Raw genomic sequence first — 25489 nt, 5'->3', positions numbered from 1 at the left:
AACGTTCACTTAAAAACTATACAGGATTTTATTTTTTTGGCTGCGCCTCTCGGTATGCAGGATCTTAGTTCCCCAACCAGGGATCGAACCCGTGCCCCCTGAAGTAGAAGTGCAGAATCTTAACCACTGGACTGCTAGGGAAGTCCCTATACAGGATTTTTAAAGGAAATCTGAAATCTGTACAGGCTCCTTTAAAAAATGTGACCTTAACAGGTAATGCTGTATTGTTTTTCAATTAGCATTACTGAAAGGACCTCCATCTGTGGCAGCACATTTCTTTGGTAGCTGTATAGTGTCTATCAAGTAGATGACCATAATTTAACCCCCAGTTTGTACATTTAAATTGATGCCAGTTTTATAAATAATGCAATACACATCTTTGACCATATTTTGATTTTGCAACTTGTTGAAGTATTTTTGTTGACTAGATTCCCAGAAGTGGAATTGGTGAAAGGGCTATATGCATTTAAAATTTTGATAGTTACTACTACTGTTGCTCTCAAAAAGGCCATACCAGTTTACTCTGCATCCTTAACCTGAATGCCATTTTTATGTCTAATATTCCATTATATGGATATATTACTAGTTAACCATTACCCCTTTGGGCCTGGGCATTTTATTTCCATGTCTCACCACTTTGGTTGCCTTACCTTGGTAGGTACATCTGTATCCACATTCCTGGAGATTAGATTCCTAGTGTAGTAACTTGATTAAAAGGTATTTTATTTCTTGATACACAGTAATAGCCAAGTATTTTTTATTTCACTAATTTGATTAAGGAATGAATTTGAGTAAAAATTGAGAAAAGCAGTTAAGAATTACGGTGCTATTATAATGTCTGGCAATGGTGTTTAATTAGAACCAGGAAATGGGATGTCCAGAGGGTAGTATTCCACATATTGGGAAGAGTAACTTTTGGGATAATTAGTTGAAATCGCATCAAAGTAGAGGAATTTAAGACTAGCTTCTGGGGACTTCCCTGGTGGTGCAGTGGTTAAGAATCCGCCTGCCAACTCAGGGGACACAGGTTCGACCCCTGGTCCAGGAAGATCCCACATGCAGCGCAGCAACTAAGCCCATGTGCCACAACTACTGAAGCCCACACGCCTAGAGCCTGTGCTCACAAGAGGAGCCACCGCAGTGAGAAGCCCGTGCACTGCAATGAAGAGTAGCTTCCGCCTGCCACAGCTAGAGAAAGCCCGTGCACAGCAATGAAGACCCAACCAAGTCAAAAATAAAAAAATAAAAAAAAAGCTAGTTTCAGAGTAAATTAGGGTCTTTGACATAATGCAATGCCAAGATGGCCCTTAGAAGCCTTCTCATCTTACTGCTAGAATTTAGCCAATGGCACTAGTCAGGAAGGTATTAAAAATGAGAGAAAGTAGCACCAGGGATGAGATCACTTTTCAACCTTTGTTCTACAATTCCATATAAAATGTATGTATATAAAGTATTTGATGGGGATCACATTTTTATATAAAATTTTGCTTTTGAAGATGGTACCTATATGTCTTAAAAAATAGATCTAACACCTTGAAAGACATTTTCTGATGTATAAATAAATAATTATCACTCATCTCTACTTCACTAGAATATAAGCTCCTTGAGGGTACAAACTTGTTCTGTAGCTCTAATGCTAGGCATAAAGCAGTTGCTGACTACTGTGCAGCTAATGGTAAAGAGTTGCATTAAGAATTTATGAAACAAGGTATTGGATGGAAACTTCGAGACAATCAGCTACACAGCAACGTTCCAGCTGTCACAAATCCATTACAAATTATACTTCAATAAATGCTCAACTAGTGTTTAGTCTGTAAGAGATATGTAGAGAATTCTTGTATTCCAACATGAAGACATTAGAAAATGCCAAGTTTTCTCTTTTCCTCCAATTTAACAATCCTCATCAAAAACCAAATGAGATTTGAGTAGAACTTTTATGTGAGGATTCTAAGGCTCACCTTAGGTAAATAATATTTTGGGTAAATATAATGGCCTCACCAGTCACCCTTTTAAAACAGAGCTGTAATAATTAATATGGGGACTTCCCAGGTGGTCCAGTGGTTAAGACTCCACACTCCCAATGCAGGGGGCCCGGGTTTGATGCCTGGTCAGGGAACTAGAGCCCGCGTCCAGCAACTTAAGATCCTGCAGGTGGCAACGAAGATACTGAGTACCGCAACTAAGACCCAGCGCAACCAAAATAATTAAAAAAAAAAAATAATGTGATGGTAGTGTAGAAAGTGTCTGCAACATATTACAGCAAAATACTCACAGAATAAGCCAAGAGCCCTTGAAAATTGTTAAAATAATTATAACACAAACCCCATTAGGAAAGGGGACTAGCAATAAATAAGACAACCACAGTGGCATGACTGGTGTCCAATAAGATGGAAAACATACATTAGGAGAGTAATGGCAACACCTTACTGGTGAGCTGTTCCTTTTAACTCAGTTCCACTAGTAAGGATCATAAAAGGGAAGTGTATAAATGAACTACTGCTAAGAGATAATTATATGGCCACCCATGGGAAAACAGTGAAGTTGTTACTGTGGAATGCCAGACAAGTTTTCACTTGGACAGTGTTAAGATATGTTAAAAAAAAATTCATTCCCATTTTTTATTTGATGTTTCCAAATATAAAAAAAGTCAAGATTCTTACACCAATTATCTCAAATGAGACCATGCAAAGCAATTTAAAGTGTATACAACAATCATTCCCCCTTCAGTTTTGCTGCTTTATACAACTGTATGATCAACAGAAAATTGAATGGCATGTGCCTGGTTGGAAAATTTCACCGGTTTACAAACAAACGAACAAAAACCCAACAACACACATGCAAGATAGCTGCTACTTTGTGTCTGCGAATCAACTTACAAACTTTTTAAAATTTAGGAGCCACACGGAACTGAAAATTTTAGCTGCCCAATTTTATCCAACTACCCCACAGAAAGCACAAATGACAGTCCCAACACTGTAAACTTTTAAGAGTTGAGATAGTAGACAGTATTTGTTATTTATAGTAGATTCAACTGTTGAGTCTGCAAATGTAGGCTTTTTTCTCTTAACAGAAATAAATCTCCTTAGCGCCTTTCCTCTAATTTTGCTAGGCTGGGTTCCAAAAGAATAGTGAAGAACCCTTCATGTGAAATTTAAAGTGTGACGACTGAAATTCTGATGCATTATACAAATTTTTGCTAGTTGCATAGTAAAGACAGGTGGTTTGCTAAATGGCACTGAAGAAAACCCGACCCAGTGGCACTACTTAGTCCAAATGTTTCTGACCAAAGAAAATTATACAACAATATTTATAGGCTCACTTTTAAGAAATGGCTGACATTAATACTGTACATATTTTACATGTCAAATACATAGTCCAAGGGTTTATAAAATAAGTTCATGCATTATTACTTCTAATATCATATACAAGATACCCAGTCCTCCCCCCCACTCCCAGTACTTCTGACAACATTTCAGGTGTACACAGTCTTATATACAAAAACAATCCAGTTTCTCTGCTGTGTTAAGTATATAATTTAAAGAAACTTCAGAGATCACTGAGGAAAAAACCCTTAGTCCATTGAAGATTGATACAAAGTGTCAATCTGTGGGATTTAAAATGTTTCCTTTTAAAAAAACACCCAGAATACATAACCTCTGTACAAAGAAAAATATAAAAATTCTGGATGATCATGTTTGATCACACTACATAATTTAGAATGAAATAGCATTGGTTAAAAGTTTTTCTACTTCACTTTGACAGCATTAATTTGTGAACTAATATTTATATTTAGTTCAGCTGCATTTATGGCACAAGATCTCATTTTCAAAACAGTGGCACCAATTTTCCTTAAGTGTAACAGCACTCTATTTTTAGCAGCAATTATATTTTTAAAGGTTAACAATTTATAGAACAAATGTATAACTGCTTATTTTCTACTTTATATTCCACCAGTTACAATTATTTACAAGAAGCTAACGAATGTCTACATATGGAATCATCTTTCACTTGCCCCACCTCATTTCTGACTTGGTCAGGGAAGTATAGGTGTTTCAGACAAGGTATTTATGTGTTTTAGATGGGATTCTTGGATTTAAGTGACTATAAAGACAAGTGTAAGACAAAGTAATTCTTAATTCAGGTATGTTCCAGTGCCCCAATATTTAGTTATATGATAAATAGTACCTACTAACCAGCTGTAAAAGATGAGATGTTCTAAGGTGCCTTAACAATCTAGGTCTGTAACAGCTGAACAAGAGGCCATTTCACTCAATTGTGATGCAGTCAGCACTGACTGGCATTTAAGGTGGTAACCAGCAAGTTTAACTGAAGAGATGTCACTAAATTAAAAAACTGGAAATATGTTTTTAAAAGCAATTTACATTGAAGGAAATATGGTTCTCATGTATTCTGTGTAAAGAGAGATTATGGATGAAGGGAATTGGCAATGGAGCATGCTAACTCAAATTCCATGAATACAGTTTTCGTGATGTTATGTACTACATGCATTTTGCTTACTGTACCTGCCTAACAATCACCAGCTCTACAGAGTTAAACTTTGTGTTAAAGGACTATTGAGTTTTAAGGGAATTGGCCATATCAGGTAGTTAGGGACATAATACCGGTTGTGAAAACTGAGACAAATGAGTTGACAAATTCCCAAAAATAGGGCCATATAGAAATAGTCCAAATCTGGAATTTATGAATCAAAATTGTGATCCTATGAAACAAGTTTTTGGGTTGATGGACTGCTTTAATATCAAGAATTACTGTCATAAATTCCCACAACAGAAGGATTTGTTGAATATGTTAATACTGTGAAAGAGAAAACAATTTAGGGGAAAAATATACCCACAAATAAGCTGATCTGACAAAAACCACAGACTGACATCAAATGGACAAAAAACTGAAAAAAAAAATGCTGTGAAAATGCCAACCAAAATAATAAGGTTGGTGGGCTGGGGGCACAGTTAAGGCATCTAAAAAAAATTCCACATGGCTTTGGCTTATTAAAATATTTTACACTATTTTTTTTTTTTTTAAAGAAGATTTGAAAGCATCTGAAAAACATGCAGATTGTTTGAAAATCCTGCATGGCAAATTCAGACAGTTTGCAAGCGTCATTCAGATGTTTGCCAAGGATAATAAAGCCTCTGCCCACGAGACTGCACATGGTGGAAGAGGTCCTTCCAATTCTCTCTATCTTACACTAGACGGCAGCCCAGAGGTCTGTGCAGCAGTTACAAACAGGGTGTTACTATCTGGAAGGGAAGGGACTGTGGAATTTCCATTGGTTGGAGAACAACCCAGCTTTAGTTTTTCCAGGTACTCAGCATGTACAGGCTTATGACACTGGAGAACTTTGATGGCATCTTCTACTTTGAACCACTCTCTCTTTCTTCCTAAAAAACAGTATGAAATTGGTTACTAAAAATAAAAAATAATGAGGTCAATTTAAAAAAGCTATACACTATTAACAATGCCCCCTCAACTGTCTCCACAAATAATGACTATGTTTTTGGGAATGTACTGTTGTTTTAGACAACAATATATTGGGGAACAATTTTAAGATAATTCAAATTTGGAGATGTATATTGATCTTCTCTAAAAAGTAACCCAAAATAATTTAAGATGAAAACTGAATACACATATGTAGTATTTGAATTAAGAGAATTCAGATAGCAAAAGGAAGGGAATTTACCTATATTAACAGAATCTTCCCAGTCTTCTAATATTTCAGTGACAGTAAGAACATAAACATATGTTCTGTGCTTTCGGTCTTGGTTCTGCTTGAATATAAAAAGAAAAGCATTTTAATCTACAAGAGCTAGCCATATACACATTTTCGTGTGAAAAATTCAGTGTGGCATACATTAGCATAGTCTATTTGCCAATATAGGCAAGTATACTCAGTCATATAACCCAGCCTAAAAGTGAGTTTATATGAGACAAAGTATTTGAAATGGTGAAATTAGCTCCCAATACTAAACTTTTAGCACTTTGATTTCTGTCCATTAGACAATTTTCATAAAGAAAATCTTAAGATTGGAATGGAATCTATATTAAAAGAACTGCATTCCTGTCATCTTTATCCTAGGTCCTATTCCTGTGGGCTAATCCCAACAGTCTTTTGTGACTATGGAAACTGCTTCCTTTAGGACCTCTGTAGAAGAGCAAATAGCCCCAGTTCCTTTAGAACATGCCTCTTAGAGGGTCACAAGATGCATACAGAGCACAGCCCTATTAACCTAGACCAGGGCCTCTCAACCATGACCATCTACTTCATCACCCAGGATGAAAATTTTTTTTAAGAGACACTGATTCAGTGAGTCTGAGAGGAGGCCTAAGTACTTAAAAGCTTCCAGGTGAACTATGCGCAGCAAAGGTTGAGAATAATACCTAGGATAGTCCATTTCTGGAATGTTACATTGATATTTTAGTCCTATATGCCCAAACTCAATTTTTAACCATATTAAAACTGCTGCCTAGCCTTGTCTCTAGGTTCAAAATTAAACCCAAGTTGGCCTTAAGATGAAGGGGCTCATCTTCATCTTGACTAAAGTTAGCCTTGTTTGCTATAGTCTAAGACTTTAGATAATTGCCCTATTTTTTTTTCTACCACAAATCACCTGAGCAATCCACTCATCCAGTGTCTTGTCTTTGAGAATGAAAGAAAACTCGCAATATGTTTTCCAGCTTAACCAGGAGATGGTGCTATTTAACTGGCTAAAGCAAGTGCTGAATTCTGCAAAATTCTGAATAGTATCTTAAGAACTTTATTCTTAACAATTACTGTATTCTGGAAGTCATCAATTCTATCAAGTGCTGTACAATCAGAATTTTTTCTGAATCCCTGTAAAAGGCTTAAAATTAAAATCTGTAAGGACTGTATTTACGTAGTCCTACCAGCAGGACTAAACTAACACTTAAATAGTATCTTGGGGGAAAAAAAAGTCACAATGTGTCTGATATACCATGTATCTAGGTCTGAATTTTGGATGAAAATATATTTGAGAACAGCTTGGGTCTCATGACCTGACCTCATTTCTCCCCACTTTCCATAGAATACTTGTCACTTCCAAATTTCCTCTCCACAAATTCCATTCTGACTTCAGTCATAACAAATTATACAAGAAAATTCTACGCTTCTAGTATCTAGTCTGTGTATCTGAGTTCTGCATCCTCATGGTGTCCTTTCAGGATAAAGTCATTATGTATATCACCCAATGTTACATGCTGAAGGCAAAGGGTACATTTCAAGACACTATCCATGAGAAACCTAAGCCCTGAGGTGATACTGAGGATATCACCTCCTAAAAAGTCTATACCTAAACTGTATACAGTGAACCAAGAGGTAAGTCTGTCTATATCAGCCCCACTGCATTGTCATATAAAACAAATTACCACTGTAATAATGCTGTATAAAATTCATGGTATACGAAAGTCAAGCAGCTTTTACTTCCCTCCCTCCTAATCCTTATGACTTGCTTGCCTACTGATAGTTTTAGAGGAATGTCTAGTTCAGGCTGCTGCCAGAAGTAGGGAATGTCTAGTTCAGGCTGCTGGCCTGTTAGGAAGGAAGAAATCATTAATTCTATCATCAGCAAGATGAGGATTACTTTTGTAACTCACCTCAAATATGCCCAGGAGTCTGCCCAATTTTCCTTTGACTCCAGCCTATTAAAAAAAGATGAAATGTAAAAATTTTACCTCTACATAACAAAATTTATATGCAAGTTATTTTCTTTCTATGTGTTACACTTCCACTGCACAGTTCTGTTCCTTTTACCTAGTACTGTGACACTGGAACTTCAGTGTGTGCCCCATTCAAACCCATACTGCAAAATAACAAACTGGCACATGCTGTCTCCTAGAGGATGCTCATCCCTTAAGACCCGTCTCTAGGAAACCTTTCCAATTATGCACCAACACCCAATGAGAGCCTTACCATTCACTTCTCATTTATGCCCTAAATGCTGTTCAAGTTTTTATGGCACTTGATCTATGCTGTTTTGCCCCTGAGTAAAAGCAAGTTCTATCTCTCATCAGGTGTGAGAAGACAGGCAGGCCAAGTGTGCTTTTGTGCACGTGTGTGCCCTTATTTTACTGAACTTTAAGAATAAGCCAGTAAAATAAAAGCAACTGGCTTTTTTATTCATTTGAAAAGGAACTGTAGCATATGAGGAATGTCTCTGTGCATGTTTGCTCAGTTAATACAAACCTTGCTCTGGGGCAAGGCCATCATGTTATATGTTGATCACCAATCAGACTTACTGTCTATTTTTACCAGGTAGAAAAAAAAATCTGCTTAGCAAAGCACTAGCTGTAGTCACATGCTTTAAAATGTTGAATTAGACAACCAAACAGCACTTGTGGGATCTGCCTGTCTTCTTGCCTTCTCCCCGGTGTACGCAGCAAAGTGCCTTGTTTGTGAATCTCACCCAGAACATGCTACTCTTCATCTTACCTCTTCATAAACCTCCCTCACAGCAGCACCGCCAGGCTCCTCCTCGGGCTCCATTCCTCCTCCTGGGACAATCCATTGATCTGGGTACCGACTGCTGCTCACCAACAGCACCTGCAAGATCGACCATAATTGTAAACCCCAGCCCCAGAAGCACATTCACATTCATTTCCCCATGCTACAACAGCAGAATTGGGCAACTGCAACAGAAACGGTATGACCCACAAAGCCTAAAACACTGTTTGGCCTTTGCAGGAAACTCTGCAAATCTGGGTCAAGAACAGCATTAAGATTGAAATGTGCACACACTTAAAAACAAACAAACAAAAACAAACACTGTATTATCACAGAGTAGTATCCTATTAGTTCACTTTTTAATGGTATCTGAAACAGGAAATATAAATTCATCCTATAAGTGAAAATTTGTGTGCCAGGTTAGGTTAGAATTCACCGAAGTTGGGGGGGGGGTGGAGAAAGGCTATGATAAGTAACCAAATAATGTTCATGAAGGTAACATCTTGACCAACTTGAACAAAAATGTCTGCAAAATTACCTTAGTATATTGCCTTCAAGTAAATGCAAAGAATTCTCACCAGAAATCAATCAACTGAGAGCAAAGCTTGATCCCCAATGCAGGTTCTGGTTTTCTGACACTGTGCCAGCTGTCTGCCCAGCTTCCTCCCTACTGCCAGAGGAACGGATGGCCCTCGGGAGTTCATAGCCAGCCCAGAATTCACCTACTTGAGTAAGTTGCCAGAACTCAACCTTCCCCAAATGGAAAGTTCCAGGCTGACAGTAGTAGTTTAGCAAGTCCCACCTTTCCCCCAAACCTCTAAAACAGGGTTGGAAGATGAGGGAACACCTGTCCAGGTGCACAATCCCCCTCAACTTGAAAAAAAGCAGCACACCTTTGCCTATGGACACACCATCACCACAGAGCAGTGGATCAACTAATGCTCCAGTGATCTGAGCTCCGTTTCTCTCATTCTTGATCTGGATAGGACTCTACTGCTCCTACCAGCATCACTCCTCCAAGTATATAACTGGCAGAACAGTGGCAAGTCCAGAGAAAGCACTGTAAATTAACCCAACAGTTGACAAAGCCTTAGCTAAAGTACTAATGGCTGACACTGAGGGAACCACCAAGTCCAAATATAGCAATTTTGGTAAAGTAAAATGTAAGACAGCCTTAAATTTAAGCTTTCTTAAGTATTAGCAAACAGGGCTTATGTATCAAAATTAGAAACTAAAGAGCCAGAGTAAACAAATCTAGCAAGAACTTTCAGAAAGCACAGGTTTCAACTTGAAGATGTTTATAACTCTACTAATCATAAACAAGATGTGTTTCATTCCTTGATGCACATGGTGATGGGTACCAGTGTCATCCTCTGTAAAAAGAAGTAACTATCCTTTCAAGACTGTTGAGTGTTAGTATTAAATACCTTAGATCCTAGACTAAATACTCACTGTTGGCCATTACTAGCTCTTCTGCTTTCCCACCAATTGAGTTGAATTAGCCTATCAAGACAAGCTTGTTGGGATGTCCCTGGTGGCGCAGTGGTTAAGAATCCACTTGCCAATGCAAGGGACACGGGTTTGATCCCAGTCCGGGAAGATCCCACATACCGCGGAGCAACTAAGCCCGTGTGCCACAAATACTGAGCCTGCGCTCTAGAGGCTGCGAGCCATAACCACTGGGCCCGCAAGCCACAGCTACTGAAGCTCGTGCGCCTAGAGCCCGTGCTCTGCAACAAGAGAAGCCACCGCAATGAGAAGCCAGCACACAGCAACAAAGAGTAACTTCTGCTCTCCACAACTAGAGAAAGCCTGAGCACAACAAAGACCCAACCCAGCAAAAAATAAATAAATTAAAAAAAAAAAAGATAAGCTTGCTCCCCAAATTTTGCCAGTTGTACTTGTTTTTATAATTACTGACAGTTAATGATAAATGACAGCAAGAAGGAATTACCAAAAATGGGTCTGCAAAGATTCATTAAAAATGTGTTATTAAAAATTGCTATCAAGGACTTCCCTAGTGACGCAGTGGTTAAGAATCTGCCTGCCAATGCAGGGGACACGGGTTCGAGCCCTGGTCTGGGAAGGTCCTACATGCTGTGGAGCAACTAAGTCTGTGAGCGACAACTACTGAGCCCGTGTGCCACAACTACTGAAGCCCGCGAGCCTCAACTTCTGAGCCCACGAGCCACAACCACTGAGCCCATGTACTGCAACTACTGAAGCCTGCACACCTAGAGCCCATGCTTCGCAAGAGAAGCTACCACAACGAGAAGCCCGCACACAGCACGCAGAGTAGCCCTTGCTTGCTGAAACTAGAGAAAGCCCGCATGCAGCAACGAAGACCCAACACAGCCAAAAATAAATAATAAAAATAAATACATTTAAAAAATTGCTATCAAATTAAGTATGGATGAGATACTAAAAAAAGACTACAAGAAGGAAATTTTAAAAATCCAGAAAGTTAAAATTCTACTCTGTACAAAGTGAACTGCACATCAGATTTCACCTTTGTATTTTATTCAAAAACGAGACTTGCCAAGAATCTACGGTATTCAAAGACTCTGACCCTATTATCAAGACTGGCAAATGAATGTAAGTTTTTAAGTTAAAACAAAAATGTTTAAGGTACCAAAGTGTTATATCTTACATCAAGGGAGAAGTAAATGGTAACCACCAGTCCTGACCACAGAGTTGGAAGCCTCTTTTCCTGGTTACTAGGTGTGAGTTAGGGATAATCTGGTTTCTATTATCCAAACAACGTTCTTACTACACAATGCTATGCTCTCTAAGCAACCTCCTTGATTACCTTCATAATGGAACAGGACAGTGCAGGTGGCTAGCCACCAGAAAAGTACATCTTCATTTAGTAAATAGGGAGTTTCAAAACCATCAATATTTATAATGTTTTGAGTTCTGAAAAAATGAAATTCAGCGTCATATATCTAGGTCAATGACTATTATGTTCCTATTTGACCAAGACAGTCTTTAAGAACTAAATTACATAAGGTTAATGATGTTGAAAAACAATTAGTACAGTCTGTGCCTGTTTTTGAACTAACACTTAAGCTTCCGATTTAAAACCAAATCTTTATCTACAGGAGATCACTATCATATGACTAAGCTTCTCTTCCCAATGATTTAGCTGAAATCAAGAACTTTTGGTGCTGCCAGAGTCTCCTGACATTCCAAAGTGATTAGATTTGATTACACCATTAACTTCAAATGTATCTTTTAAAAAAATGGTCAATTTAAAACGAGTAATACCTAAGGTATACCATCTAAATGTTTAGATGATCAGCATCTAAACAACTAACTTAAGAGATCTGATAACGAGCCTTTGGTGATGGTACAGATTTGGAAACCAGTATGTTATTAAGTACTTGCCTACTCGTCCTGAGTACTTTATTTGGAGTTCAAATGAGGTCAAGGCTACATGGGGGGTGTGGGGGGGGAAGGAGGATGGTGATTAAGAAACAGCAAGAGGGCTTCCCTGGTGGCACAGCAGTTGAGAGTCCGCCTGCCGATGCAGGGGACACGGGTTCGTGCCCCGGTCAGGGAAGATCCCACATGCCGCGGGGCGGCTGGGCCCGTGAGCCATGGCCGCTGAGCCTGCGAGTCCGGAGCCTGTGCTCCGCAATGGGAAAGGCCACAACAGTGAGAGGCCCGCGTACAGAAAAAAAAAAAAAAAAAAAAAGAGCAAGAACTGAGGGATATATTCCATAGACAAGAATAAACAGAATTACGGCAGAGGTCTGCCAGGGTAGAAGAAACAAATCTGAACACCATAAGCAGAAACAAGGACAATTAAAACCCCTTCTACACATTGGAAGAATCAAAACCTATAGAACCATATCACAAAGCATTATTATTCAATATCTCCCTCTCACCCCCTGCAAAGCCATCTAAACATTCTATAACATCCCCAATGTAGTAGATCTATAATGTAGCTTTAGCAATGCTAACTAATGCTCTAAGAATGGTGTTACTAAAAACAAACAAAAACTTCTAGAGAAAAGGGTTCTCAGACTATCCACTTCCATCTATACTTTGTCTCAAAATAATGCTTATCACAATTTTTAAATTCTATGGTTGCATTAACTTTTACAAACTTCTTTCTTCCCTCAGACTTCCAAAAAGAATCCATTATTTTACAGGCTCCAAAATCCTAGGTTGCCTCTTAGACGTCTGTGATGCAAAATCTGAGAGAAAGTGGTGAAATTTGCTGGAGGTTAAAACAATCTACACTGTAAGGAAGTGAGAGAGAGTGAAGGGAGTGGGGATAAGGTGTAAAAGACAAAAGGGATGAGGGTACAGAGCAGTTGCTATGAAGTAAGTCTACTGATATTTGCCACTAAACATATATATGGATATGAATATATTTATACTTATATATTACCGTTATTTATTAAGGAAATGACCAATGCTTAAAAAAAAAAAAGAACGGTATCACTGAAGTAACAAAAGCTTATTCAGTAAGAGGATACATCAACAGCTGACAGATCCATACATGGTCATTCACAGGTTTTAAATTCCATTTCAACTACTTTTCTAGGCATATAAGATTTTATGCACCCAACAAGTTGACAGTCTGTCACCACATTAGTGACAAGATGACAAAGATGAAAGTAAACATTTTAACCTTCCAGATAAGCCAAAGCTGAGACCAAAGGAAAGATTTATAAAAAGGAGGCTAGTCCACCCACCAAGTTGTAGCGCTGGACTTGAATCACACTCAAACCCCAAAGCCAATGGCATTAGAGTGGTGAAAAGTGAAGACACTTCTTCCCCTGATTCAACCTGACCATCTTCATATCAGCATTCCTCCTACTGCACTATCAGACCTTATCCCTCTTCATGTACTGGGCAATTTATCAGAATAAAACACTATTCACCTGGCATTGTTGAGAAGTCATTTCTCACATTTGTCTTTTTCTTAGATACCTAAGATTTTAAGATTTGGAACAGAAGTATTCCTCACTTTTAGTAGCAACAGTATAGTGACAGTGGTCCACTTGGAACCAGTCCTGAGTCTTGCTGGACAAAGCTTTGTCTGTGAATTGGAATAACCTATAATATAGATTCTATACCCTATATTGCCAAGTCCTCCTCACTGGGGATGCGTAAAAGCGTGTAAACTAGAAAACGCCGTTCAATGTCTATATAATGCAGTCATGCCCTCAGAGGCTGGAGGTACATGGGATTGTTAGTTCCCTACACCAAGGGGCCCCAAATTGCCCTTCGTGTTTCAGCTTTTACCCTTAGAACTGCTCTGGGTCATGGCCTGCTGCCACAAACAACTAGTCACTACAAGCTACCGCTTCTTTCCTAGAAAAAACAAAGCTATCCAGAGAACCCCTCAAGTGATGCCTAAATCTAAGAATGAAGAATTTTATTTTGTGAATTGTAGCTATTTAGAAGCTGTTTTGGGGTTGTTGTTCTTTCCTCCCACATTATCATGAATAAGGATAGCATGAATGGTTAAAACTAGCTCTACCGTACTTAACTGTTTCATAGGCATTTAGCCAAAATTAGGCCCGCAGCATATTAGGAACACCTACTACACACATACACATTTTAAAAGATAGTAAGTTACAACAATAGTTATTATATCCACTAACCACTACCAACTGCTATTACTAAGCAAACTAGTACTACTTTTTTGGGCTATAGAGGCAGAGTGCTATAAGAAGATCAGAAATAACAGTGCATTGTGTTGAAAATGTGTTTAACCCAAATTAGATTATATGGATTGGTAGATAATGGTAAGTTGGGTTGACCATGACTTTTTCTCCTAGCATGTTAATGTTCTGAAGTGATGAGGTAAACTTTTACAAAATTAGAGAATGCCCTGGCGCTAAACCAAAATCACAAGAATAAAACCAGAGGCGAATCGTACAGAAGTGCCTTCCCTTGAAGGAAGTGGCTGGCTGAGTAGGCGAAGTAGCCCTTCTCTAGGTCTGGGAGAGCTGCGGGCCCGGATGAAGAGGGCTGGTGACATTTTCCTGGATTTAGAAAAGGCTACCTTTGGATAGTTAATTCTGATGAAAGTGGTTTCCATTTGAAGCATCTTCAAGGACTTAAATCTCTGAGGAAGTAAGAGTCCCAGAATATATGTCTGAAAAGGATTGTTGATCCTAGGGGTTAAAATGCTAGTAGGGAGAAGTATTAATATTAGTTTTTGTTTATGAGAGCTCTGGTTTTAGAGTTCCGTAGGCTTTGAGACTCTACTCTTCCCAGCAAGTCTTAGTTTTAGTGCATGATTTTGTAGAACGCAGACATTTTGGAAACATACATTCTGCATTGAGATTCTACTATCTGTAGAATGCAGCCCCTGGCTCAGGGAGCTTAAAAATTCATTGGGGGCTTCCATGGTGGCGCAGTGGTTGAGAGTCCGCCTGCCGATGCAGGGGACACGGGTTCATGCCCTGGTCCGGGAAGATCCCACATGCTGCGGAGCGGCTGGGCGCGTGAGCCATGGCCGCTGAGCCTGCGAGTCCGGAGCCTGTGCTCCACAACGGAGAGGCCACAACAGTGAGAGGCCCGCGTACCACAAAAAAAAAAAAGTTAATTGGAACAAAAAGTCCAAATGGAAGTTCTTAAGACTCTTTGTCTATGTTTCCCACTTGCAACTGTGCCTGGATTCCACCCAGGATCAAGTCATTTCTATTTCTCTCTTTAGAATTCTAGCCTATTTTGCTGCCAGATCTTTCTCAAACTTGAATACATCTAAAATCAAAATATTCCTTGTCCAAAAGTAAGAGTTCCTTTCTTGCCTAGCAACTCCTTAACCTTACATTTAAGGTGCTCTTTGTTTTTCAGCCATTATTTGTTCTATGCTATCCTAAGCTGCAGCTTAACTAGACCACAGCCCCAAGTCTTGCTGTTTGTGATGCTTGGTCCTTCCTTTCCCACTCACTGAAATCCAACTCCAAATGACTCACGTTGAATCTTAACCCTGGAGCACCTGATGGTACTTTTAACCTTATTTTATTTCCTTTTTATCAATTATTTGTCTAACCTCCTGCTGTACAGCATGTTCCTTACCAGGTGACACTTTTCATCTTTGCATCCCTGTTCCAACTATCATTTATGCAAATATGTTCAATGGAATCCATTTCGGGTTACCTTTTGTGAATGTATTGTCCACTTTCACTGCACAAGCAGAGTATCCCAGCTACTCTATGGAACACTTACTTGTTGCCTTGACTGGAAGCCCAACTGTCAAAAGTTAGGGTGGTTCCCCACAGAAATAACTAGCTGGAGAGAGGATCAAGTGAACATGAGATTTAGAAATAAAGGGGCTCAAAATGATCTGCCAGCTTCTGTGACCTCGAGACAAGTTACTTCTGCTGCCTAATTTCTTCCTATACAAATGCTAATGCTTATTATTTAGCTCACAGGGCAGAAAGAGATACAATGGGAAAGTACATAAAACCACACCCAAAAGAATAAAGACTCCTGTTGTTAGAACATCTTTCCTTCCTACAATAACCTATTCTAAAGTAAGGTCTACTGAGACCCCCTTCAGTACAGACAGCCAGACTAGAATACTGCATAGCTTTTGAGGGTCAAACGGCAATTACTATTTTATTTCAACTTACATTCTATAAACACAACTACAGAAATGAAGATCTTGAAGATCTAAGCCAGACATTAAAGAGCATATTCTCTAACAAACCGATTCACTTGGTCTCACAACCTCCAGGTTGTCAAAGTTTTATGCAATGAACTTATCTACTAAATTCTCCAAATCTTGCTCTTTACTTCATTTTATAATGGCACTGGTCTCTTGAGTCGACCAGAGGCTAGGAATTTAGCATTTATTACAGTAGAAACAATTTCAAAGCACAAAAACAACTCATTTATTTGCTAAGGTTAACTTCTGAAGCTCTCCTCAGACTTTGCTTTACCATTCACACAATACAGATCATTTCAATTTCCTCCCATTTCCCATATCTTCCCCTGGGAACTTTTGTTTTTACAAAGCCTGAATTCCAAGTTCACGTTATGGCAAGACTTCAAAGTCACTACTTTCGCAAAGTCTTCCAAGCTCAGCCTCACAAAATCTCACTCATTCAAGCAAATCTCGTGTGCCCAGTCGCTAGGGACTGAGCCCTGTGTTAAGAGCCCAGCATCAGGAGTAGGGACCCGATGCTGAATTCCAACTCTACCACTTTCTAATTACATCATTTTGGGCAAAGTACTTATGCTCTGCAACTGTCTCCTCACCTATAAACCTGCACTAAGAGGATTAAATGTAACAAACTTAAAGGTCTTCAGGCAGTGCCCAGCACCTAGTAAGCACCCAACTAAGAAAATAATTACACAATAGGGAGCCAATCAGGTAAGATTCTTGACCTATCTCGATCACTTCTGGCTACTGTATTATTTTATATTCAAAGTTTGCTTTGTCCTAACATGGTCCTTCCCTCAAGGACCTTCTAATCTTTTTAACAGAATGCACTTAAAGCTTGTTGACTCTGTAAATGCTAAAAACCTTTCCCTCTCTACTTTCTGGCTCTCCTAAATAGGCCCAGTTCAAAGACACCAATTTCCCTTGAAAACTCTTCTGGAATTTAAGTTTAACCACTTAGAGACCCCCAACTGAGCACCGGATCAGCACTAAAGGGCTTGGTTTCTTTTCAAAAAATAAAGGCAAGACAAGAGTTTGAAGAGCACCATTCTGAGGCACTTTGATCTTTGTTAGCATAGTAAGAACAACTAAGCCACTGAGAGTACGCTATGTCATACTCACCCTAACTACAGGGACTGGCAATAAGGAAGCCATTAAATTCCCGTCTCCAGCTTTAGCCTGTAATTTTATTGGACATAATTGGTTATGGAAGTAGAACTCAGAATGTTAATGCTTTCCCTGTCTAACCATTTTAGAAGTGGCAATGCTAAAAGATTTTCATCGGCTACCAATCGACTATTATTGCTCTATGGAAATTTAAAGCAGTGAACCATTTTTAAATTAAATAAATGTAACAAATAAATAAAAACTGTTCTCCAGGAAAACCTCAACGGCCTCACTATCAACCCAATGCTGATGGGTGAATTACAGAAGACTGACTGCTGCTTCCTTTTAGAAAAAGACTGCTTCTCTCCAGACGTCAAGCCAAACATAGCAAAGCAGCTCTGATAAATATGCAGAGAGCTAGAGATTACTGTCTGAAAATGGCAACTTTGCCCAACTCTAGTCCATCTTCTCCCTTCTGGTGTGACTCCACATTTTTCACTACCCATCACTCTATAGCCAGAAAACTTTCCAAGAGTAGGCCTTGTTTAAAAAAAAAAAATCAAGTATAAACATGCCAAGTGCTTGTAAGTTAAAGGATCCACTTGAAAGTGGAAATGACAGAACTAGATCGAATGAGTTTTTATTTTAAAGCACGGGGACTGGATATTCCATAATCATGCCTACATTTATCTGAAACCGCAAACTGCTGTAACGGGAGGAAAATGTAACAGAGGCAGAAGGGCTTGGGCTGCAACACTCACGCCATTGCTACCCTCTCTGTTACAACTCAAGGTTTTATCTCGCTCCACGCTCAGTTCGCAGGTTAAAGTGGTAACTCCCCCTACGCGGGACCTAGACGGCCCGGGACCTTTCCGGGGGCCAGGAGGCGTCTCGGCCTCCTGTCCTAACCACGACCCAGTGGGAGAGCATAGGGCTGGGCGAGCCCCTTTGTTTCCACAATCAACCCAGAGAAAGGAAGGAAGGAGGGAGGGAGGGCGGGAGAGAAGGAGGGAGTGGGCTAATCCCTTCCAGCCCTGGGGCCAGACGGAGGGTCGGCTGGGAAGGGGATGCAAAAAGGGAAGGGCAAGGGCAAGGACCCTCCTACTCCGGCCAGCCCGAACACCCACCCCAACCCCGCCCCGGCGCCCCCGAGGAGGTCACCGAGCGCGCCGACCGCCCTCACCTCGTCCTCCTGCTCGCTCCGGAAGCACAGGCACGCAGCCCGCTTCTTGAAGCCCTCGCGGTCATACGTCCGCGTCTGGTTGGGCTTGAACTTCATCATAGAGGCGGGCTCTTGCTGCCGCTGCTGCTCCGGCCGCCGCCGCGGGGGCCTGGCCGCCGCCACCCGGCCGGGGAGCGGGGGCGAGGGCGAGTCGGGGAGCAAGAAGGCGAGGCGGCGGCGCGGGGAAGGGCAGCGAGGCCGGGTCAGTCCCGGAGCCGGCGGCCGTTCCGACGCGGTGCTGGGCGCGAGCGCCGGTCACTGGAGCCCGGGTGCCGGAGAGGAAGCGTCGCCTCTTCCCGGACGTCCGCCGCTCTCCATGGAGCCCGCCGCCCGCTCGCCTCCGCTCTCTCCTGCTGCTGCAGCCGCCGCCACCGCCGCAGCCGCCGCCGGAGAAAGAGCGAGGCTCGAGGATCGCGCCACGAGGAGACAGTGGCAAGAACTGGCGCCGACTGGGCAGCAGCGCCGCGGCAGCTTCGCACCGCCCCCTCCGCCGTATTTAAGGGGACCGCGCACGCCCCGCCCCCAGGCGCGCCGCTCTGCGCGCGCCTCCGCGCCTGCGTGCCGAGACCGCTGAGGTGGGGGAGGGGCGGCGGGGACGGGGCTTCGGCCTTCAGGCTGCTGGGTTTTGGCGGGGCAGGATGGCTAGAGCTTCAGTTCGGCGTGGGAGGACCGGGCTCCAAAATGCCAGCGAAGGGACGGAAGCAAAGACCCTTATCTCCCTGTTTATAAATCCCGTTATTTTCCCTGTGAGGGTCTTAAATAGCCTCTCCGCGAGAGGGGGTCTAACCACATACCTCCTCAGAAAAGTCGCTCCCTGGTCAGAAAATGCCTGGCGGCGTCGCCGCGATGGCAGTCTCCGCAGTGACTGTGTACACGTCCAGAGAGCGCCCGTCAAGTGCGGGGACAGAAGACAGTGGAGGCCTGGAAAGGTGAAGACGTTGGTTAAGAGGTTTTACTGTTTTTGTTTTGCAGGGGAAGGGAGAAGGCAGATTTCCTTTTTGTTTTTCAGTCTTTGGTTGGGGGTAGCGTCGCTTATATTCCCTCAAGAGTCAACTCAAGCTTAAACGTTTGTTTGAAGCCCTGGATAACGTCTCTCACTTTGTCCCACCCTCCAGAATGCATTCATTAATGCCGACAATGGCTAATATCTCCTAAGTGTATCTCATGCTGAGTTAACAGGCACAGCCAGGTGCTGGGGGCACAACGCTAAATAGTGTGGAATGTCTGCTCTCTAGGGGCGTACAGTCTCTCGGGGACTTGGGACAAACAACTTTTACGTTTTCAGGCAAGCGCCAAGATGGGAGCCAGGAGGCCTGTCTTAGTGGTAAGGAAGCTCAGGGGAGCCCCTCACCCCCTCCATCCTGTCCTGCCCACAGAGCCCGGGCCTCTTAGGTCCAGCCCCATTTGACAGTTCAGTCTTCATTCCTGGAGGGCCTACTGAGTGCCAGGCGCTGGCATCTAAAACCAGCCCCTGCTGTGCCAGGAACGTAGGCACCTGAGAGCAGACAGTCAATCACACAAGTACATGTAGAACTACAAATGTGACAAGGTCTCAGGTGGTAGAGGGTTTAATGGGGAGATTTGACCAGTTCTGCAAGTCAGAGAAGGCAGCAGGGCAGGAGCTGAGGTTGAAGGAGGAGCTAAGTAGACTGGGAGCCTGGTGCAGTTTTAAGGCTGGGAGAACTGGGACTTACGCAAAGTCCAGAGGGGGAGGGAGTGAGGAGAGTTTGTAGAAATGAAAGAAAAAGGCCAGTGTGCCTGCACCACGGGTGTGGGGAGGTGGGTTCCATCTCTGGCCCAGGGAACTGTGGGGGCTGACTGTTCAGAGCCTGGGGGCCCTTGGAGAGCTCAAAGTGGGCATTGGTCTTCTTTTTCTAGGCTCTGACCTCCTTTAGGTTAAGAACTGTTGCGTCTAACTCATCTTCTTGCATCAGGTGCAAGTTTGTACAATGACTTAATGTTGAATAAGTGATTTAAGAAATGAGATTTTTACCAAGGTACAATTGGAAACCTTATCAAGTCTGTGCAGAGACATTTTCTAAGCCTTAGCTTTCTTAAAGAAACCACTTGAAGTTTATTTCCAGAGTTACAAACAGGGATAGAGCACAGCTAGCTAGGGACCCCAGTACAGCTAATATGCAAATATTGTTTTTAGATAATTGGCTCAAATTGATAAAGTGATAATCTCACTGAAGTCTTTTTAAGTGACAAGGAAGATTACGTTTCTCTTTGCTTAAAACTCTTCAAAGGTCTGTCTTCTAGTTGGCGTTCACTAAATGCTGATTGACTGAATGTTGGTTCACTCAAGTCCTTCCCATTTTAGTAATTACATGAGCCGAAGCATGAATCAGAATTAACTGGGGAGGACTGAGGAGATGCCTGGAACCAACTCACCAAAGGCAGGAAAAGCAGCAGCACAAAACTAGTGAGCAGGAGAACAGGGTCACTTGCTTCCAGCTCCAGACCATAGGGCTTGGTTGAAAAGATCTTGAGTTCAGGTCTCACATGTACTCAATTACTATATGTAGCTTTTCTCACCTCTCAAGTGGGTATAATATGATTTATACCACCTTGTACAAAGCTTAACTATGATACCACAGTGGCTCTGAAAATCCTTTAAAACTAGAAAGCATTTAAAGAAACATAAGATTAAGTTATTAATGAGGAAATTTTCATTGCAGATCTCTTTCTCCCTCCTTTTCTCAAGGAGTAGAAGAGTAATGGAGAGGGCCAGGTGCTTGGGGAGGGCTGCGGATTCTCACACTGTGAGGGAAGGTCTATTTAAAAGGAATTATGCAACAAATCATTTAAAATGAAGAATGTTTTGATACTATGAATAACTACCCCCTCCCCTTTTTGTTAACTGATTAACTTACTATATTATTGCAATTATTTGAGAGGGACCTAACAGAAGGAAACTTGTGTGACTGAAATGAGAGAATAGTGAAAGGCTGAATTTACAAATGTTAGGTCTTCATTTTCCTGTGTCAGTTCCTCTTTATTGGGGTGCACACCCCAGCCTGAAGCTCCCTGCTTAGTGTTGTCTAATGTGTATTATGCATGATCTGAAATGCACTGTTCAAAGCTTAGATCATATCTAGTCAGATCACAGTGGAGATGGAAGCAAGGTTGTTTTTGCTCCTCAGGGCCAGTAAGGACTGGGCTGCACAGGCGGGTTCCCTTGGGGATCAGAGTCCAATTTCAGGTTAATTTCTGTTTAGTTCACTTACCACAGTATTGTCTTACCTAGAACTTAACTATACACAGAGCCATTTCTTGTACTATTTTCAAATGTTTAGAACACCAGAGAGGGAAACCGTTTAACACTGCCTGTGTAGGATAGTTCTTTTACCTGGGTTCTTTTAACAATGTGTTGTTAATAGTAGTAGTGTCTTGGAGGCGGTGTGACAGGGATGTGTGCAGGGAACTTGCTGCCTTCTCTGGTAACTGACTCACACTGTTACCATGAAGTAAGCTCCTCTCCTGATAGAACCAGTTGTGACAAAAGATCCCTTCCTGTGTCTTTCTCATCATAATAATAACCAGCCTTTACAGAGTGTTAGCCGGTGCTGGGTGCTTCTCATGATCTCATGGGTGATCCCAGCAGCAGCTCTATGAAGCAGCTTCTATTTATTGTCCTCATTTTACAGGCAAAGAAACAGAGGACAGCGTTCTCTCTTTGCAGCCCACATTCTTAACTCCTGCACTGTATTACTGTGTGCTTATCCTGCTGCTTCTATTACGTGGTAATTACTATTTTGTGTGTGTTGTATTCTGGGGTTTCTTTCCATTTTAAAATGAAAAAGGGGCTTTGTTTAAGGTAGAATCTGTAAGAGACAGTCTTACAATGAGACATGAAAGTGAAACTCTTGATTAATTTTATATCACCTCAAGTGATTTTTTTTTCTTTTACCAAAGGCACAGACTAGAATGGAGTGAGCAAAGTTTGAAAATTCAAAAACTTTAAATTAGATTCAAGCTTTAGGATTAAAAATCCTAAGAAGGGTTCATCAATCCAACCAGCGTTGGGAAACTTTAAAAGCAGACTATTTGGTTTGGCCATTTATAATCTTCTCTTTCACTGAAATAGAGAAATGGTTTGCAGATTTACAATCCATTTTCTATTTCCTCAATTTCTGTTTACTGTAGGGCACTTTGTTTCACTAGCATCATGTTTGTATTCAGTTCTCTGTGGCTAATAAAAAAGTTTACCAGGAAGCACACTTCCTCCTTTCCTTCTTTATCATTCAGAGAAAGGTATATGCCAAGTGCTTATCTTCTCAGTAAAGGCAATGACTTGACATTTTCACCGACTCCTCCAGGACAGCATTTTGAACTTCTCCTTCATTCGAAGAAGGTTGTTTTTTGCTACATAAACAAAAACAAATTCTGCATTTTTGTTTGGGGTTAAAGGCTAAAAAAAGAATGTTTGCTCATAAGAGAATGCATGTTAATCAGTTGCAATGTATAGACCTTGTTTTGCTCTAGATTCAAACAAACAACAAAAGACATTTGGAAGACAATTAGGGAATATGAACACCGAATATTTTATATTAAGCAACTATTGTTACTTTGGGGGGCTGTGATCATGTTTAAAAAGGAGTCTTTACCTCTTCAATCAACAGTGACAGTAGAACTAACAACGCAGAAAACATCATGGAGGAATGGAAACAACAACAATATATAAATGATAACAGTGATAGCTAGCATCTATTGAGTGCTTCCTGGGTAATAGTCTGCTCTACATACTTTCCACGTACTCCTTTATTCTCCATCATCATTCCCATCTTACAGATGAGAATATTGAAGCACAGATGAGTTAAGTAATTTATCCAGTTCACAAAATTAGAAGGTGGCAGTGGAGATAAGAGTTGAACTCAGGATTCCAGAACTATAATTATCATCATAGTGACAAACATTGATGGCAGAACTAATAACCAGAAGACACAATAGCAATCTCTGATGGACGCCTAACCTTCAGCTAGAGACCATGTTTTGTTTAGGTAAAGATAACTGGGAGGTAAATTTGTACTCAGAGCTCAAAAGTTTGCAGGCCTGGGACAAGTCCTAGGCAACCTGGAAGTTTCTTATACGCCTGAAGATTGAACTAAGTCTTTGAATGCACAACAGGTTCTTATATAAAAGTGAAGGAGAATTTGAAGGAAGGATGTTGTGAAAGTCTAACAAATATGAATTAAAAAAGACTGGAAATTAGTACACTAAAATATTGACAATTGGGCATCTTTAGTGCTGGGATTGTGAGTGATTTGAAAATTCTTATTTATGCTTTTCCTCACTTTCCAACACTTCTACAATGTACATATATTACTTTGGTGATTTTTTTAGGAGGAAAATCTTGGGAGTGATAAAGACAAGCACTAGCTTTTCTCAGACTCCAGCAAAGGTTAATTGCATCTGTTTGTAGTGACTAAAACAGATGCAGTTTTTTTTTTTTATACTATAGGTTAACCTACCAATAGACGTCCCTCAAAAGGAGCCTCTAAAGGATCATGAATCTCTTGAAATTATACGCAGATCTGTGTGTGTTTGTGTACATATATATCTTTTTTATAGGGGATGAGTTCACAGCTTTCATACATTTTTCAGGGAACCCCTCAATAGGATTAAGAACCACTACCTGAAACGGACCCACCTAAAAATCCCGGACAAGAGCAACAGGAGTCTGAATCTTTTGTTAGGAAGCTAGAGTCAAAGTTGGAATCAGGTGACACTGTCAATAACCCAGATGTGGGGTTCAGTAATAAGATATTACAGTCATGGGTTGGTCATAAGCTTGTAAATCAGAATCCAGATGTAGGGACAGAAATTGTCTAGAACCAGGAAAGAGGAACAGATAGAACACAACGAAGGCAGTTTTAGTAAATACCTGTCACGTGAAAAGGAATTAATTTTAGATTTGGGTAAGACAAGAAGTTTCCCAGTAACAGTTATATATCAGTATGAGTTAATGTGTCTGAGCTCCCAGATAACTATGTGATTACTCCAACTCTCCTTCCTAAGGGGTCTCTCCATACCCTATGGACAACTTACAGAAGATTCAAGGATGATGGACTCCCTGCTTTCTGTTACTTTCTTACTACCGCCATTACATTTACAAATTGTGTCTGAGACTTTAAACTCTTCAGGGAGTGACCACAGAAAAGTGATTATTTATCATCATCACCATCATCTTGAAACCATATACAAATGCAGATTATTGTAGAGTCAAGATGTTCCACAAAATAATAATAACATTTGGTTTTATAGTTCAGAGAATGAGAATAATTTATTTCAAAGATTGGATGGTTCGTAGGACTGGTTCTCATGGAACACTGGATGAATTTATTTCTTTAAATTCAATACAGGCGTTGTGGCAGGCACTGTGGAGGATACAAAAGATATGGAAGCCGGAGTTCTTAACCTGAAGATGAAGTCATGCACCTCAGATTGGGACTTGAACCCATGCGGCTGGGACCCAAACCTGGCCAAAACCTACAGTCTTCCAACTGAGATCACACACCTGGTTTTAGGACTTAATGAAACTCAGGTTCTTGATGTCTCATTGCAGAAAGAATTCAGTGAGAGACAAAGTGATAGGTAAGAAGTGGATTTATTTAGAGAGAAACACACTCCACAGACAGAGTGTGAGCCATCTCAGAAGGTGAGAAAGGCACCAGGGTATGGGGTTGTCAGTTTTTATAGGGGTGGGTAATTTCATAGGCTAATGAGTTGGAGGAGTATTCCAGCTATTTCAGGAAGGGGCAGGGATTTCCAGGAATTAGGCCACTGCCCACTTTTTGACCTTTATGGTCGGCCTTGGGACTGTCATGGTGACTGTGGGTACGTCATTTAGCCTGCTAATGTGTTACAGTGAGCTATAATGAGGCTCAAGGTCTAGTGGAAGTTGACTTGTCTGCCATCTTGGACCCATTTGGTTCTAATCAGTTTATGTCATGTCCTCAGGCTATGTCATTTTTTCAAAGGTTGTGCCCTGCCCCCTTCCCTCCAGTTTCAAAGATACTTGCAGTCTTTCCAGGAAACATGA

At 41.0% G+C, this 25489-nt stretch overlaps 1 protein-coding gene across 2 annotated transcripts; it reads right to left on the bottom strand.

Moving 5' to 3' along the window:
- Positions 1-651: 651 nt before the first annotated feature.
- Positions 652-18913, bottom strand: NUDT4 (nudix hydrolase 4). Of its 2 annotated transcripts, none has more exons than XM_029205541.1 (5): positions 18406-18913; positions 8468-8578; positions 7633-7677; positions 5702-5786; positions 652-5402 (listed from the first exon to the last, which is right to left on the bottom strand). In XM_029205541.1, the coding sequence occupies exons 1-5, from the start codon at positions 18502-18504 to the stop codon at positions 5200-5202; spliced, it is 543 nt and encodes a 180-aa protein (XP_029061374.1). In that variant the 5' UTR covers positions 18505-18913; the 3' UTR covers positions 652-5199. The 2 variants fall into 2 exon arrangements, with proteins under 2 accessions (XP_029061374.1, XP_029061373.1); XM_029205540.1 differs by having other exon boundaries at positions 5702-5789; positions 18406-18903.
- Between the last annotated feature and the right edge of the window lie 6576 nt (positions 18914-25489).

The sequence above is a fragment of the Monodon monoceros genome, unplaced genomic scaffold (genome assembly GCF_005190385.1).
Source record: "Monodon monoceros isolate NGI ecotype Baffin Bay Population unplaced genomic scaffold, NGI_Narwhal_1 Super_Scaffold_6, whole genome shotgun sequence".
NCBI lineage: Eukaryota > Metazoa > Chordata > Mammalia > Artiodactyla > Monodontidae > Monodon > Monodon monoceros.
Note: the sequence above shows the minus strand (reverse complement) of the source record. Positions and strands in the feature narration are given on the sequence as shown.